Consider the following 17,200-nt stretch of genomic DNA (forward strand, 5'->3'; position numbering starts at 1 on the left):
ACTATTCATGGGCTGGCAGGCTGGTTCTTCTGCTAGTCTCACCTGGACTCACATGGCTGGTGGGTGGGCTGGCTGGCTGTACTCACTGGACCACATGGGCCTCTCTTCCCCTCATGGTCCTTCATCCCACGGGCTTCTTCTTCTTCTTCTTTTTTTAATTTTTAAAATGTTTTTATTTATTTTTGAGAGAGGCAGAGCATGAATGGGAGAGGGGCAGAGAGAGAGAAGGAGACACAGAATCTGAAGCAGACTCCAGGCTCCGAGCTGTCTGCACAGACCCTGACACAGGGCTCGAACCCACAAACCGTGAGATCATGACCTTAGCCAAAGTCAGATGTTTAACCGACTGAGCCACCCAGGCGCCCCTCACAGGCTTCTTCATAGCGTGGTGGTCTTAGGGTGCCAAGAGAAAGGGTGTGGAATCTGCAGCCTCTTGAGGCTGACACTCTAAAATCCCAGAGCATCACTTCTGTCTGTTGGTTGGCTAACGCAGTCACAGGGCTGGCTCAGATTCACAGGGGTGGGGAGGTAGACTCCACCTTCTGAAAGGGAGAATGATGAAGTCACTTTGCAGAAAGGTACTCCAGATGATAGGATTTCCTAAGATCCACAAGGCACTGACCATTAAGGCAAGGGTTGACAGGTTCAGCCACATTAACATCAAACACTTCTATTTCTGAAAACATCCATTTGAAAAAATGAGGAGACAGGTCACAGATCGGGAGAAGATATTTGCAAGACCTTTTAGTATCCAGATGCATAAAGAACTATAAATGGTAAGAAAAAGGCCAACAACCCATGTAAAAAGTGGGCGAAAGACGTGATAAGGCAATTTATAGAACATAAGGAAATGACGTTCAATTTGTTTTTCTTTTTCTTTTTTTGTTTAAGTGTATTTAGAGAGACAGCGTGGGCAGGGAAGGGGCAGAGAGAGAGGGAGAGAGAGAATCCCAAGCAGGCGCTGCACTGTCAGCGCAGAGCCCGATGTGGGGCTTGAGCCCATGAACGGCGAGGTCATGACCTGAGCCAAAACCAAGAGTCAGACGCTCAACCAACTGAGCCGTTCAGGAGTCCCGATGTTCAATTTCATTAGAGAAATGAAAATTAAAAACAGCAAAATACTATTTTATACTCCCAGACTGGCAGAAATGAGATAATTGGATAATACTAAAAAGGGTTGGCTAGGATGTGGTGTGAGGGAGGGGTGCACCCATGCTCTTTTCATGGAAGTAGAAAGCAGGTGGGTGTACCCTAGACTGCCTCTCCTGGGGACGTTCCCACATATGTGCTCAGGCTATACACATAAGGGCATAAGCGAGTTATTCCAGCATGGTTTGTAATCCCGAAAATGTGGATGCAATATATAGGATATCAGATAAATAAATTGTGTCATGTTCCCTTAAAAGAGTACTAGACATCAGAAGTTAGTGAAGGAACGTCTGATCTGTATGGATCAGCATAGCTAGGATTTGAAAACTTGTTGATTGGAAGAGGCGTGTTCCAGGATACTTGCAGCGTGAAGCCAAGTATGGAAATTCTGAAGCTCCTAAAAGAATATTTTATATTACTTATGAATGCACGCGTTTTAAAGGAATAGAAACGTGAACAAGAATAGTGGTTGGTTCTGAAAGAGGAGGAGGGAATGGGATCAGAGGGGCATAGGGGGATTCCAGTCTATTCTGATAGACTTCTTAAAAGAAACTCTGAGGCAAATACGCAAAGTGTTAAATTTGGTAATCCGGGGTGGCAGGTTTCCATTGTTCCTGTAGGCTTAAAGTATTTCATTCAAAATACACACATATATTTGAAATGTCATAATTTTGGTCACAGAGGATGTTCTAAAAATAGCCATTTTTATTTTTTGCAATGATTTGGAGCTTAAGATTTTCAGGATGTAATGTATACAGTTAGCCAGTAAAACAACTCATCTTGGAATTGGTGGGTTATCTTTGATATTTCCTGATGGGGTGTTAAGTCTGTAGAGTAGAATAATACATGTCAGAGATGCTTTTTAGAAGTTGCCAGAACAGGACTTTTCTGTGTTATATAAATCTGAAAGTGGTCATTTACTGCTTTTTCTTTCCTTGTCCCAGGAGACGGTCTCTGCCCCATCTGAAGTCCATATGGCTCTATATGACGAAGATCTCCTGAAAAATCCTTTCTATCTGGCTCTTCAGAAGTGGCGTCCTGACTTATGCAACAAGGTGGCCCAAATCCATGGCATTGTAAGTGCCTCAAGCCTGAGGGTCATCCTTCACCGTTAGGCGTGGACCAGGCAGCGCCGACGAGGCCAGACATACTGTCGAATTTGGTTAAGCATAGAGGGAGTCAGTTACAAACTTGCTCAGTATAACAAGCCCCTGGCCACGCTCAGTATGTGAACAAACAGAGAGGGACCACCACGAGCTGCCTCCTCCAGGAAGCCTCCTGGTGTTGCACCAGCCTCGGGTGTAATCCTTTCTCTGATGACATTATTGACTGCCCCTGATGACGTTGATCTCATGGTATTCACCTCTGTTTTTCTTGTCTCCATGTTGACCATGAGGGCCTCTGGGGGCAGATGTCATATTTCCCTCAGGGCCTCAGGCTCCTTGTCTGTGAGGTGTGTGCTCACTTGCATGGAATAAGGGAGCTATAAACGGATTCGTACGTTGCTGTGGAAGGCATTTCCTAAAGGGGAGGACCTGGTGGAATAATCGAGGCATCCAGATTGCAGGAGGAGGGAAGCACATAAGAGAAACCACGGTTTGTCGCTGGGGCGCCTGCTGCCTGCAGGGAGGCAGGCCCCGCAGCGCAGACCTTTCCGGTGCTCGGGGGGTGACGGCGGCGGCCTCTTGTGTACACGGCCTTGTGCCACACAGAATGCTCGGTGCCTTCGGGCTGCTGCCTGCTCGTTTTCTTGCCTTTGTGCTTCTTCACGTGTGTTGCCCTCTTCTCAGACCGGGTTCCTGCTTTGCGGCCAAGGATTTGAGCTGGAGGAGAAGGCAGTTTACTCAGGTTCACTGCACGTTCATTGTTGGCTGCCTTGTCTGGGAAACGGGAGCTGACTTTCACCTTCCCCTTTCTGTCCCGCGGCCACCGCACCCTGCTTTCCCCAAGTTCCTCCCCGGTTTCAGGGTCCACTTTGTGATTCATAGATTTGTCCCAGAGTTACTTTACTTTGGTTTGAAGAAGTCACAAAGTTCATTATGTATAATGTATACACGTGTGTGTGTCTATATATGTATGTTCGCATGCACACACACACACACACACACACACACACACACACAAAAGCAGCTGAAGACTATAGCTGTTTCCAAGAAGAAAATAAGAAGCTTCTAAAGTTCACCAGAGACACTATCATCTGTTCATTTCACGGCAGTTATTAAATGCTACTCTGAGCAAGGTACCATGTTTAATGCTGAGGGTTCAGCAATAAATAGGAATATGTAGGAATATGTTTCACCGTCTTTACCCTTATGGAGCTTAAATTCTAGTGGGGGAGTTGGCAAATACGTACTAATTACAGCTGTGGTTCATGTCACAGGGAAGAAGTACAGGACACAAAGCAGATACGTTAACTGACCGAATATGGGATGTATGTCCTCCCCATCTCTGTCCTATATTTGAAAAAATACTGTGTAGATAAGAGCATACCACGTGTAACTTTCTCTTGCTCTTTAAGAATGCCATGCTGTGAATACCCTGTGGGACCCGTCTGTCTTGCCAGATTGTGTTGCCAGCACGTAGCACGGTTCCTGTCCCCAGGTAGATGCTTTTCCGGCTGCAAGCAGTGGACTCCCACTCGAGCTCACTTCAGCGAAAGGGAAATCCTGAATGTGAACTCCGGCATCTTGGTCACCTTCCTTCTGGCTACCCCAAGGAACGGGAGATTCTTCATAAACTGTGTCATCCCGAGCTCCCGGTGGCCCCCAGGTCCTTACTCCAGCCGCTCCTGAGATCTGCAGGGTCCGGCAGCAGCTGTCTGGGGCCCACATTTCGCAGCACTGACTTTCTGGCCTTCAGTAGATGGGAGAGAATCAGTGAGGCCAGCTTGCCAGCAGAAGTCACAGTGGGAAGGAGCTAACCGCCGCTGTCTGCCTCAGCCCGGTCCCATCTTGATGGCTTGCTCCTGCCCCTCTCAGCTGTGTGATGGGCTAACCCATAGTAGTATTCCGTCCACTTCTGTTGGTGGAATGAGAAAAGAATATTCCAGTAGCCTCTGGAAGAGTACTTAATTGTTTCTGCCACCGCTCAGGGATCCCTGCCGCCCCAGCGGGTGAAAGCTGAATTTCTTCCCATGGGGTTTGGCCATCGGGCCAAGTTTGGCTGCCCCTGAATCAGCCCTGGGCATCAGAGTTGTTTATTGGGCTCTAAAAAACTGTGATCATCACTTTTGAACATGTGTTCCCCCCAGTCAGGTTTACCTGCCCCTCACACTCCTTTCTAAAGCATAGCTGGTTGGCCACCTCATCCTCCTGTGACAGTGTGTGGCAGCTGAGGGTGCACCTGACTGCCCCCCTCCCCTGCCTCCTCCCTCCTTGAGTTTGACTCCTTTCAAAACCTTCCCATGATTCAGATGCCTGCATCCAGGCAGGCGCCTCCTGTCATCACCTGCTCTTTGACTGGACAGGAAGCTCTTACTCCCCGTGTTTCCCAGATTCCAACCCCAGAGGCCTGTGACACCCCCACACTGCTTCTATTTAATTAGCACCCAGCTAATTATATACTGTGGATTCTTGGAGTGGGCTGGGCAGGCCCGCTGCTTCCCTGGAGCTCTTGTCCGTGGGGTATCAAGGATTCCCAGGTGGATTAGGGGTGGGGCCATTTGCCTACAGGAAAAACACAAATTTCAAAGGGAGATTAAATTTGTTCCTCTCCTTGTGATCTTTTAATTATGGGGTACGTAGGCTTTTGAGGGCCCACCTGGGAGCCTGTCAGCATGTCTTCCGAGTTCCAAAGAACTGACTTCCAAGTAAAATACCTAGACAGGCCAGCTGAGGGCACTGAGGTCTGTATTCCAGTTCTCAGCTCTTGTTTAGCGTAGATCCAGCCAACAAACGTTTATTGAGCACCCACTACGTGCCAGCCCAGCACTGTGCTGGGTTTCCACGATCACACAGGTGGGTGGGGAGCACGGCACGCCTTCAGGGAATTCCAGAAGCAGGCCGTTGGTAGCTCAGAGGAATGAGTGTCAGGACAGAGGTCATCCTGGGCTCCGTGGAGTGCCTAACGTGGCCTGGAGAGGAGTCCAGAGCGTACCCTGGAGTAGCAGCATGCTAATGCTGATCCTTGCTTTTATTCTATTGTCCTTTATTTAATTACTGTTGTATAAAAATTCTTTATAAAGGGGCTAGAGTAAAAAGTTTTATTGTTAATCTTTGAAATAAGCAGGTCCCCAACCTAGGATCTACTCAGAGACACTAAACTTTGTGGCCTCCACGTAGACTGTAATCTCCATGAGGTCTGCTCAAGAAGTCTCAAGCTCTGTCTTGGGAGGGCCCCCGAGGCACTTGCACTTGACCCCGCGTCCTGTGGGCAGCTTCACTACTGCTCCTCGTCTCTGCCCTCCAGGGGCTGGCTTCCTTACCCCCCTCTCGGCCAGGGAGCCTGGCTCCTGCCTTCTGCCTGTAATGAAATGCTCCAGGCAGCATCATCTACCTGAAACTGGGGGGCCCTTGATGTTAGAGGACCCCTGCTCACTCAACAAACATTCATCGGGTGCCTACTGTATTGTCGAACAGTGAGCAGGAATGGGGATCCAGTACAGCAGGAGCCGGTCGTGCTTTATTCAAATCAGGGAGGCAGAGAAGGCGCACGTAAACAGGTAAATAGAATGGAATCACAGTTGGGGTGAGGTTCTCCGAGGCACCTCAGAAGTTCCTGGTCTCTCACATGGGACTGTGGGACTCCTTCATCCATGGAGCGGGCATGGGACCATCTCTGGGCCTCCCTGAGTTCGGGTGGTAAACAGTCCCCCTCCTGGTTCATGGTGTTCTCTTGCCTGTGCCAGCTCTCAGGTCCCCAGGCTCTTCTTTCTGTGCTCCCTGCGACCATGAGGTTGTTTCTCAATTCATGCTTCTATCTGATGGCCTCCTTTTTCTTTCTTTAAGTTTTACTTGTATTCAAATTTAAAATTATATGTGTTTTAAAAATATCTTTTGTTAAGTAATCTCAGTGCCCAACGTGGGGCTCAAACTCATGACCCTGAGATCAAGAGTCACATGCTCTATGGGGTGCCTGGGTGGCTCAGTCGTTTGAGCGTCTGACTGTGGCTCAGGTCATGATCTTGTGGTTTGTGAGATCGAGCCCCGCGTTGGGTTCTTGCTGACAGCTAAGAGCCTGGAGCCTGCTTCAGATTCTGACGCTCCCTCTCTCTGCCCCTTCCCCACCCACACTCCGTCTCTCTCTCTTCCTGTCAAAAATAACAAACGTTAAAAAAAAGTCACATGCTTTACCAACTAAGCTTAATATCAAACATTTGATAAGAGAAGAAAGAGTAATATAAAGAGCCCCATGCATCTGTCACCCAGCTTCAGGAGTGATCAGTTCAGTGGCTGGTCACATGTCATTTCTGCTCCCTCCTGCCCTCCGCTCTCAGCTACTGGATTCTTTTGAAGCAAATCCCAGAAACATTGTGTCAGGTTGTCATGTGGTTTTGTCTGCAGATATTTAGGGATGTGTTTTTAAATGATAAGGACTCTTAAAAAATGTAACCACAATGCCATTATCACAGCTAAAAAATTTCCTTTAACGATTCTTCAGTGTTGTCAACTATCTAGTCAAATTTCCCAAACCATCTCGTAACTGTTTGTCTGTTTGTCTGTTTTGCAGTGGGTTTGTTCAGATCAGGATCCAGAGGAGGTCCACAAGTTATGTTGGATTGAGGAGTCTTTAAGTCTGTCTTTTCTCCTCACTGCTGAGCTAAACTGGAGCACGCAGAGCCACACATACTGCGTGTGTGAGATGCGGTCAGTTTTGACATTTGTGTAGCCTTCTGAAACCATCACCACAGCTTTGTGTGTCTTTTTAGTTTTATCTTCCTCTTTCTTGTTTTCTTTTCCTTCCTTCCTTCCTTCCTTCCTTCCTTCCTTCCTTCCTTCCTTCCTTCTTTCCTTCCTTCCCCTTTCCTTTCCTTTCCTTTCCTTTCCTTTCCTTTCCTTTCCTTTCCTGTCCTGTCCTGTCCTGTCCTGTCCTGTCCTTCCTTTCCTTCCTTTCTTTCCTTTCTTTCTTTGAGATTCATTCCCCTGGGTCATTCACTCTGTAGTTTCCTGCATTTTGACTTTTGCCAGTTGCAGTCCCATGGTGGTGTTGACGGTGGTCCTCTGTTTCCTGTGTTTCCTGAAATTGGTAGTTAAATCTAGACGTTGATCTGATTCAGTCTTTTTTTTTTTTTTTTTTAATTTTTTTTCAATGTTTTTTATTTATTTTTGGGACAGAGAGACACAGAGCATGAACAGGGGAGGGGCAGAGAGAGAGGGAGACACAGAATTGGAAACAGGCTCCAGGCTCCGAGCTGTCAGCACAGAGCCCGACGCGGGGCTCGAACTCACAGACGCGAGATCGTGACCTGGCTGAAGTCGGCCACTTAACCGACTGCGCCACCCAGGCGCCCCAGATCTGATTCAGTCTTGATTTGTTTAGGAGGGGTGAGCCACTTCATCGACAGGGCTGCGTTCTTTTGTCAACAAGTGCCTCCTTTTTCTGCTGCGAGGAGTTGGCGTGTCCCCCATGGGGGGCGAGGCCATGCTGCTCTTTCTACCCTGCCTGAGGAAGCCCCTGATGACAGCCGCTCTCGATGGCTGCAGAGTTTTACAGGGGGGTGTCTTTGCAGGGGGATGTCCAGCCAGCCCTGGGCTGAGCTCCCAGCACTGGCTCCAGGAAGTGACAGGACTTTGAGTCATGGCGCCGCCACTCACTGGCTGTGTGACATTGGACAGGTTCCTCAGCTCCCTTGAGCCTCAGTTTCCTTGGGGATGTATGTATGATGGGGATATGTGCAGAAGCCGTTTGCTTTGTGCTGGGTTGCTTTAGGAAAGGGGGCTCTGAGGGACTAGGCCGTCATCTTCCTTCTGGGTACACTTGAGTTTGAGAGAGTCCCTGAGCCATGCAGACTCGCTTGTTGGTGCCCAGTCGGCGTGGTGGCCACGGTCGGGCCAAAGTTCACGTCTCATGTTGAGCCTGCCCCAAAGACAGAGTCTGGCACGCCAAGACACCTTGGTGACGGTGAGAGTCTACACAGGAAGTTGTGTTTCTGTGGCTCACATTACAAACTATGATCATGACTAGGCTTTAAAAAAAAAAGGCAGAGAAAAAAGACAGGAAGGAAGCTGTCTTTGAGGTGCAGGGTTTCTCGTTCAGGTGGTGGGACTACATGTGCCTTTTTAGTTTCACTTTCCCAAACTACCCCATCTGCATCTGGAACCATCCCTGAGCCTGCTGAGAATACAGTGGGGCACCTGGCACTGGCCGTGGGGCAGGACCCAGGGCGCCTGTGACCGCCTGCCCCTCTTCCCAGGTGGGGAGTGCAGCTTTGTCACCAGGACTTCATCACCCCCGTCACTCGGCTCCGTCAGCCAGTAGGTCCCCACAGCTGGATGGAGCCCGTCCTGCCAAAGCTGTATGTGGCCCATCTCTTAGCATTCACCCTCGTTGTTTTTTCCAGGTCCTGGTGCCCTGCAAGGGAAGCTTGTCAAGCAGTGTTCAGTCTACATGTCAGTTTGAGTCCTATATTTTGGTACCAGTGGAAGAACACTTTCAGACCTTGAATGGAAAGGTATTCATCTCTTTTTGGGTCGCCCTGAATCACTCTCTCAGTGCTTGGGAGGGGGGAGGGGGGGAGGAGGGCAGGGAGACCTGCTTCTCACCCTGTCCCATCTGTGTTAAGTGATGGCTCTGACACACACAGCAGCAGCCCCGTGGGGTGGGAGGAGATACTAGTCACGAGCAGGGCCTGGCTAGACCTCTGCCTGGGACAGGGAGGGGGGGGTTGGGGAGGGTGGGATGGGGAGGGCGGGCATCTCTCCCTCAGCCTGTGGGCCTCCTGCTGATAAGTGCTCCTGAGAGCTTGTTGGTTTCCGGGCCACAAACTGGACATCAGGGATGAATTTTAAATCTTTAAAAAACACGGTTTTGAAATCATCTCAAACCTACAGGAAGTTTCAGTGAAGTACAAGGAACTCTCATATACTCTTCCCCCAGCCAGCTCAACTGTTAGCATTTTGGCCCCATTTGTTTCGTCTGTCCCTCTCTCCCATCCCCCACACACTATCATTACTTTTTCTGAACGTTTTTCAGAAAAAGTAAGTGTGAGTTACAGACACCACGTCCCTTTATTCTAAAACGTGGATTTCCTGCATCATTACAGCAGAGTGATCACACTCCAGAAATTTAATAATAGGATACTGTTCAATATTTACCATCAATAGGATACTGTCCTCATACAAACTGTGCTAATGATACAAATAGTTATTCCCTTTTATAGAAAAAAAATTTTTTTTTCTTTTTAGATCCAGGATCATGCAATGCATTCAGTTGTTGGTCTTTTTAGTTTTCTTCGATTTGGAACAGTCCTCAGGCTGTCTTTGTCTTTCGTGACATTGACAGTTATGTTTTGCTTTGTAGACTGTTCCTCAGCATGGGGTTCTCAGAAGTTTCCTCATGGTGAGAAGGGTGTTTCATCTTTCTCAGTGTATCGTGACAGGAGACACGTTGTCTGTCTCATTGTTGATGTTTAACTTTGGGGTCTATGTTTTCGTTCATTATTTATTTTGAGAGAGAGAGAGATTGAAAGGCAGAGGGGGAGAGGGGATCCTAAGCAGGTTCCATCCTGTCAGTGCAGAGCCCGACGCGGGGTTCGACCCCACCAACCGTGAGACACGACCTGGGCCAAAATCAAGAGTCAGATGCTAAACCAACTGAGCCACCCAAATGTCCTGCATTTTCTTATTTTTTAGGTTGAGATAGAAAGATTCTGAGACAGGGAGGTCCGTTCCTCGCCAGGCCTGGCGTGGGTCCAGGTGCACTGGTGTTGGTGCTGTGGCTTGGTCCCTCGGACCTGGCAGCCAGGGCTCGTCAGCCCTGTGGTAGGAGGGGAGGGACGGGACACAGGGTCACCGGTGCACCAGCCCGGGGTCAGCAGCCCTGTTAGCCCTGCTGGTCACTGTGAGTTTGTTCTCTTTGAGGAACCCAAATCCACACAGAGAACATAGGAGTCAGGCTTATGGCTTGTCTGCCCGGGCACCCCGGCCACGGCCAGAATGGTGAATGTGGGCAGGACTGCCGCATGCATGCTGGATCATTCTAGAAGAGCCTTCTTCCTTCCTCCTTTCCCAGAGGCACAGGTTTTCTTCTGCTCTGAGAGCAGCATGTTTCTCTGCCACAATATTTAAAAAGGATCAGAGTACTAAAGGAGCCGCAGCTGCAGGGTGAGCAAAGGGGAAAGAAAACAGTTTTGTATCAAAAAGCAAAACAGAAGAGTATTCATGCGTGCCACCCCCCACCCCCCACCCCCCCCACCGGGCCCCACTGCAAACCCACACTGGAGTGGAGGCGGGAAGGTTAGAAGTGCGCTGTAGGGGCCAGGCTGAGAGCGGATGGATGGGCACCACCGGCTGTGGGTGCAGGGACGCCTTTCTTGTTCCAGGATGTCTTTATACAAGGAAACAGGATCAAATTAGGAGCCGGCTTCGCCTGTCTTCTCTCAGTGCCCATTCTCTTTGAAGAAACTTTCTACAATGAGAAAGAAGAAAGTTTCAGCATACTGTGTATAGCCCACCCTTTGGAAAAGAGAGAGAGTTCAGGTATTCTGGGGGAAAACCCCTTTCTCCTGATCTGGAGAATTGTGTTTCTTGAACTTCCTCCTGACAAAGCTGTTATTAACATCCTATAAACTATTCAAGAGCCCACTGGAAACCTGCATAACGTTATAGTAACTCCCCCAGGACTTAATCAAAAAGTCATCCAGAGCCAAGACAATATGGCTTGGGTCTGCCATGTATGGTTGCACAGGTTGGACGTTACACAACTCCAGGAGGCAATATTGATGTAGATCTCTGTGTGAATGTTGCCCCCTGGAGTTGTGCAGAACGGGAGTCCTGGCTTTGACTGGGCCTCAGCTTTAGAGCTGCTCTTTACCGTTATTGCCCTCCAGCTTCACTATTGTGCCTCTCTGAGAGTCATTCAAGAAAAAAAATTTTTTAATGTTTATTTATTTATTTCCGAGACAGAAAAAGAGCATGAGTGGGGGAGGGGCAGAGAGAGAGGGAGACGCAGAATCTGAAGCAGGCTCCAGGCTCTGAGCTGTCAGCACAGAGCCTGACGTGGGGCTTGAACTCACGGACCGTGAGATCATGACCTGAGCCGAAGTCGGTCGCTCAACCGACTGAGCCACCCAGGCACCCCAAGAGAGCTAATTATTTTTAATAAATAATAATTCTTCAGTTGTTCCAGGAAATCGAGATAACAGTGTGCCAGATGTGCTCTGAGGCCTTTATTGTTAGGAGTCAGGGCTTCCTCACCAGAGCCTCATGGGTCATGCCCATGGTCCCAAATTGTTTTGTCCAAGGAAAGGGCTTTAAGAGGACCGGGCTCTCTGGACCCTGAGCTGTCCTGTAACTGGGCTGCTCTTGGGTAGAATCTTGAAATAATTCCTATCCTCCTCTGGGAGATGGGGCTCCAGATCCTGGGGAAGCAGGGCAAAGGATGTGGTACTTGCCCCATTAGGAAACTGTGAAGGCTTCAGCCATTCTGACCCTCTGTTTCTTTTTCAGAAGAGCCTTCAACATCTTCAGATCCCTTTTCCCTGAAAACCATCGAAGATGTGAGAGAGTTTTTGGGAAGACACGCGGAGAGATTTGATAGGAGCATTGCCTCTTTCCAGCGAACATTCCGGGAATGTGAAAGAAAGAGCCTGCGTCATCACATAGTCAGTAGCTGTGTCTTGCTTTGCCAGACATGCTCTGTTTCAGGCCAGTTCAAGAGCACGGGGATCCCTCTCAGTTCACTCTGAAACTTTGCTGCCTCCGCTGTTGGGAGTTTTGTTTAAATGTTTCTCTCTAACTGTAAAAGTAGTACAAGCCACCGGAGAACGCTTGAACATGACGAATATAAAGATGAATATTATTATCACCTATGTTAGCCCCAAAGGAAATTTTCTCCTGCCCTTCATGCATATACAGCTAAAAAAAAAAAAATTGAAAAAAAATCACATAATTTATTTGATAAGCTTGTATTAGGACCTCAATGCAGGAAATACATCTTGCGAGATGTTCTCACTCCGGGACACATTACACGTTCTGGGTTTTGTGTCGTGGCCTCGGACTGTGAGAGTGACTGGTTTCTCTGTGTTGCACAGGACTCGGTGAATGCTCTCTACACCAAATGCCTCCAGCAGCTTCTGAGGGACTCTCACCTGGTAAGCAGCAGGACCTCCGAGAGAGAGAGAACTACGGTTTGCCCACATGCCGATCTAAGCCCTTTAACGGTGGTACCTTCTTGTTCCGCAGAAAATGCTTGCCAAGCAGGAGGCCCAGATGAACCTGCTGAAGCAGGCAGTGGAGGTAAGAGGTCAGGGCGGCGAGGGGCGAGAAGGCAGCGGTGCCAGGGGGCGCTCCTTGTCACCTCTGCACACCCCAAACGGGGGTCTGTTCATTGATTCCACAGATGTACGTCCAGCACGATATTTATGACCTGATCTTTAAATATGTGGGGACCATGGAGGCAAGCGAGGTAGGTTCTAAATCGCTGTCATCCCGGTTGGAAGCCGCCTTTGAAACTTTTTAAGAAATCTGAAGCCTCGTTAAAAATCTGTTGTTAGGATGCTGCCTTTAACAAAATCACAAGAAGCCTTCAGGATCTTCAGCAGAAGGATATTGGTGTGAAACCTGAGTGCAGGTAAGGGTATGTGCTGCAGGAGCTCGGCGTCCTCAGCGGCGGGGGCCGCTTCTTCTGGAAGCAGGGCTCTCAGTGGCAGGGACCGCACGCTGGTTTGACTTAATTCATACTGAGGAGCAGTGCGGGGTATTTGTGACCAGAGATAAAGGGCCGAGGTTGGCAGATGAGTGTTTTGTGGCTGTCACCGTCCTGCACCTGTCATGCCAGCTGGTTGGGAGCTCCAGGGTGGGATTTGGCACAGCTGGTCTCTTGGCAGGCCCACCGCTCGCCCAGGTGGGTCCTGTGTGCGGGCGTCTCTCCTCACCTGCCTGTCTGAGGGAGGCCTGCCAGAGAGGCACTGGCTTTTGAGTTAATTTCCGTTCCATTAGGATACAAAACTATCTAAAGTGGTTATGTTTAAACTGTTTTAACCCCTTGGAGCTATTTCACTCTGGGGCTAAGGACTTTTTTTTCCCCCCCCTAATTTTCTGGTGCAGCTATAATATCATTTTGCATACTGAGTGGTGGGACATTCAGAGGTGTTGAGTTTTGCCACTGACCTGAGTCAGATTGCTTCTGAGTTTCTGTGCGTGTTTTTCGTTACTTACAGTTTGGGAAGCAGTGTAATAGGCCAGGGAAGAAGGGCCCTTACACTGTGGTCTTAAGTTGTCACTTTCCAAATTTTTTCACAGCTTCAACATACCTCGTGCAAAGAGAGAGCTGGCTCAGCTGAACAAATGCACCTCTCCGCAGCAGAAGCTGGTTTGTTTGCGGAAGGTGGTACAGCTAATTACACAGTCTCCCAGCCAGAGAGGTTTGTGCTTGGGGCAGGGGGCCGGCCGGGGCGTAGATACATCCACGTGCAGATCTGTCAAGGAGCAGTGTTCTTTTATTTGTTTTTAAATTTATTTTAGTGTTTATTCATTTTTTGAGAGGGGGGTGGAGAGAGAATGCGCTGGGGAGGGGCAGAGAGAGAGGGAGACACAGAATCCAAAGCAGGCTCCAGGCTCTGAGCTGTCAGCACAGGGCCCGATGCAGGGCTTGAACCCACGAACCGTGAGATCATGACTTGAGCCGAAGTCAGCCACTTAACCGACTGAGCCACCCAGGCACCCCGGAGCAGTGTTATCTTAAAGGATCATACAGATGGGCTCACGTGCAGCAGAGTGTTCCAGCATGAGCCCCCTGGAGTCTGCTCTTATGCGTGGGTGCCTAGTAATGGGGGTGAAGAGGTAGGTATGATTCGGGTAAGAAAATGGTGGCAGAGAAGCAGCGACCTCAAAAATGAGCCAGGCTGCCCCACACCTGCATGGACATCATGCAGCTGATATATAAATCAGAATCCAAGCTGCGCAGGTCCTTTGAGAACCTGACTTTGCGAAGTGAATGACACTGTCTGCTCGAGTCTGAACTTGCCTGGGTGCAGGAGCGTGTATGATTGACTTTAAACTTCCTATTGTGTGTTCTCTTGAACCTGTCACAGCACTGGGGTGGGGGTGGTATTCGTTTGTTCCAGTGCCGAATTGTCCACTGGCCCCTTCTGCAGTTGTGTTCCAGTCTGACAATGTTTGGTTGATAACATTCCTTGGCTAAAATTAAACACCTTTAATCTTAAAGAAAAATGAGCCAAGGTGGTGATGGGTACATGGGGGTTCGACTGTTCAGTAGACTGCTCTTCCTAATTTTGTGTATGCTTAAAATTTTCTATTATAAAAAGTAAAGCAAAATGAGCTAAGACAAAAAAAGCAAAGGGGAGTCATATCTGTGTGCCCAGATAGGGGATGATTTTCAAAGCACGTCGAGTGAAATAAATGGGAGTGTATATGGTGCACTTCTAACAGCATTCCAGAAAAAGGAGGCGGCTGTATGTGCACGGCGGAGAGTTCCTAGACTGTCTCTGGAGAGGCAGGTGGGAAGCCACAGCAGTAGCGTCTGGGGGAAGAAGACTCCTGGCAGGGATGGGAGAGACGGTCACAGGTTGCTCTTTTGTGCTATTCGAGTTTTTAGAATGATTAGTGAATGGAGTCCTTAAAATTTCGAAGGGGAAAAAATGGAAACAGGCTAAGTGTGAGCATTAGGATCTGCAGTACGTAAAACGGAAATAATCTCAGGAGGGAAGAGGCTTTTCGAGGTGGCTCTGGGCACACCTCTGCCCACCTTCACTGACTCTAACCATCCTGGAAGGTGGCGAGGGGTAGTCTGCTGGGAACCCCCTTCTTTTGCGCATGTTCTGAGAATGCTAGGCATTCCCCTCAAATGTGACGTCTATTTAGGACACTGTAAAGAAAATCATAGAGTTGAACCGCTCCCTGAGGCGTAGCCTTACTGGATTGTGGTTTTGTGGGCTGGATGATGGTGGGGAGTTGATATGCTTGTTGGTCTGTTTGAATCTCATGCTGGCTTCGAACATGTGTTTCCTTCCTGCAGTTAACTTGGAGACCATGTGTGCTGATGATCTGTTATCAGTCCTGTTATATTTGCTTGTGAAAACGGAGATCCCTAATTGGTAATATTTTCTGTTGAAATACTTTTTGAAAATGGCAAAATGGTTTTAGTCTAACTGCAGGAGATTGAGCGCCCCTTGTGAGTCCGTTGCTGTGCCTGCCCTACACCCGTTCCGGGGGGGGTGGCTATCATTCCACTTCCAGATGGGGAAACTGAGGCCCACAGAGCTTATGTTTCTTGTTCTGGAAGACACAGCTAGTCAGTGATGGAACAGGAAGCTGGCTTCAGTTCCGACTCCAAAGCCCATCCTCTTCCGATGGGAACCCCTGGTTCGCTTTACAGTAATCAGCTTTTTAAAAACTAGCATATTCCAGGAAAGGACCAGGTGGTTTTACTTATTTTCCTAATTGCACATGCGCTAGAGGTTAAGGGGGTAGCAGTCATAGGTCCCCGGAGCTAACGGACTTCAGTCACTCATGCCAGCTTGAGTGACTGCATTGTTTGTGGAGAGGTGTGAATGGGATATACAACAATGAAACTTTTTTCTTCCTTTTGATAGGATGGCAAACCTGAGTTATATCAAAAACTTCAGATTTAGCAGCTCAGCAAAAGATGAATTGGGATACTGCCTGACCTCCATTGAGGCTGCAATCGAATACATTCGGCAAGGAAGCCTCTCCGTTAAGCCGCCTGTAAGATCCCTCCTGCCTGGCCTTTCTTTGTGGGTGTCAGGGCATGTTTGATAGGGTTCTGAGGTTGGGGGGTGAGGAAGGGGATTCTTAAATGTCCCCCAAGAACGAGGCCTCTGTTGTCTAAGGGCTGTGAGACTTGACAGTCACCTAGCAGACTGAAGTGATAAACTTGGTTGTGGAAGTGGCAGATTACGACCGGGATTCACGTGGTTAAAATCGTGCTTCGTTAATCGTCACCATCCTCAAAAGCGTAGGCAGGAGGGGGAAGCTAGAAACCATGAGTTTGGGTATGTAGGCAAGAGATGAGGTTATTAATAAATGCAATTTTAGGACTCAGTGGTCTTATTATTTTCTTGGCGAGCTTTGCTTAGGGGAAGCGATTATATTTCTACGTGAAATATGAGAATCTTAAACCAGGGTTGCGTTGCTGGCCTGTTTTCACCAGCCAGCAAAATGTGACCGTACCCCCAGAAATCACAAAGTTGAAATTAGTAAAGTGAAGAGATTCCTGTATTACACACGAGGAGTCCTGAGGATTAAACACTCCCTTGATCTTAATTTTCTGCTGATGTCAGAATCTCCCAAAGTAATGATAAGTTAATATATCTGGAAAATACCCATAGGCCTGCCCAGACAGGTGCACTTGGGTAAAAACGGTTCCCCTGACTTCATTCATTGTTAACATGTGTATGTGCTTTCTTGTCCTCCCATCCGTGTATACTTCACATAATTTATATCATATATGGCATTTTACACTGTTTTTCCCCAAAACAGTGGTCGTATTTTTTTCTGATGAGAAAATCAATACTTGCTTACAAACAGTATTTGCAATATACAGTTGACCCTTGAACAACGCAGGGATTAGAGTTGCTGACCCCCCGCGTGGTTGGAAATTGGTGTATAACTTACGACTCCTCAAAAACTTAACTACGAGTAGTCTACTGTTGACCACAAGCCTTACCAATAATATAAAGGGTCAATTAAGACATATTTGGGGGACACCTGGGTGGCTCAGTCAGTTAAGAGTCCGACTTCGGCTCAGGTCATGATCTCAGGGTTCACGAGTTCAAGCCCCGCGTCCAGCTCTGTGCTGACAGCTCGGAGCCTGGAGCCTGCTTCGGATTCTGTGTCTCCCATTCTCTCTGCCCCTCCCCTGCTCGTGCGCTCTCTCTCTCTCTCTCTCTCAAAAATAAATAAATAATTAACTA

General features: G+C 48.4%; 1 protein-coding gene across 7 annotated transcripts in view; it reads left to right on the forward strand.

Annotated features, from left to right (window-relative positions):
• ANKRD27 (ankyrin repeat domain 27) overlaps window positions 1–17,200 on the forward strand; it is a 52,399-nt gene that overhangs the window by 8,841 nt on the left and 26,358 nt on the right. For 5 of the 7 annotated variants that reach the window (XM_058708556.1, XM_058708557.1, XM_058708558.1 and 2 more), the window contains exons 2-12: window positions 2,094–2,225; window positions 8,648–8,758; window positions 10,628–10,784; window positions 11,754–11,908; window positions 12,338–12,397; window positions 12,489–12,542; window positions 12,646–12,711; window positions 12,800–12,876; window positions 13,548–13,669; window positions 15,283–15,361; window positions 15,860–15,992. In XM_058708556.1, coding sequence (XP_058564539.1) covers window positions 2,124–2,225; window positions 8,648–8,758; window positions 10,628–10,784; window positions 11,754–11,908; window positions 12,338–12,397; window positions 12,489–12,542; window positions 12,646–12,711; window positions 12,800–12,876; window positions 13,548–13,669; window positions 15,283–15,361; window positions 15,860–15,992 — 1,116 coding nt within the window. In that variant the 5' untranslated portion in view covers window positions 2,094–2,123. Of the gene's footprint in view, window positions 1–2,093; window positions 2,226–6,816; window positions 6,954–8,647; window positions 8,759–10,627; window positions 10,785–11,753; window positions 11,909–12,337; window positions 12,398–12,488; window positions 12,543–12,645; window positions 12,712–12,799; window positions 12,877–13,547; window positions 13,670–15,282; window positions 15,362–15,859; window positions 15,993–17,200 lie in introns of those variants that run through there. The other 2 variants (XM_058708562.1, XM_058708561.1) reach the window with 2 other exon arrangements.

The sequence above is a fragment of the Neofelis nebulosa genome, chromosome 17 (genome assembly GCF_028018385.1).
Source record: "Neofelis nebulosa isolate mNeoNeb1 chromosome 17, mNeoNeb1.pri, whole genome shotgun sequence".
NCBI lineage: Eukaryota > Metazoa > Chordata > Mammalia > Carnivora > Felidae > Neofelis > Neofelis nebulosa.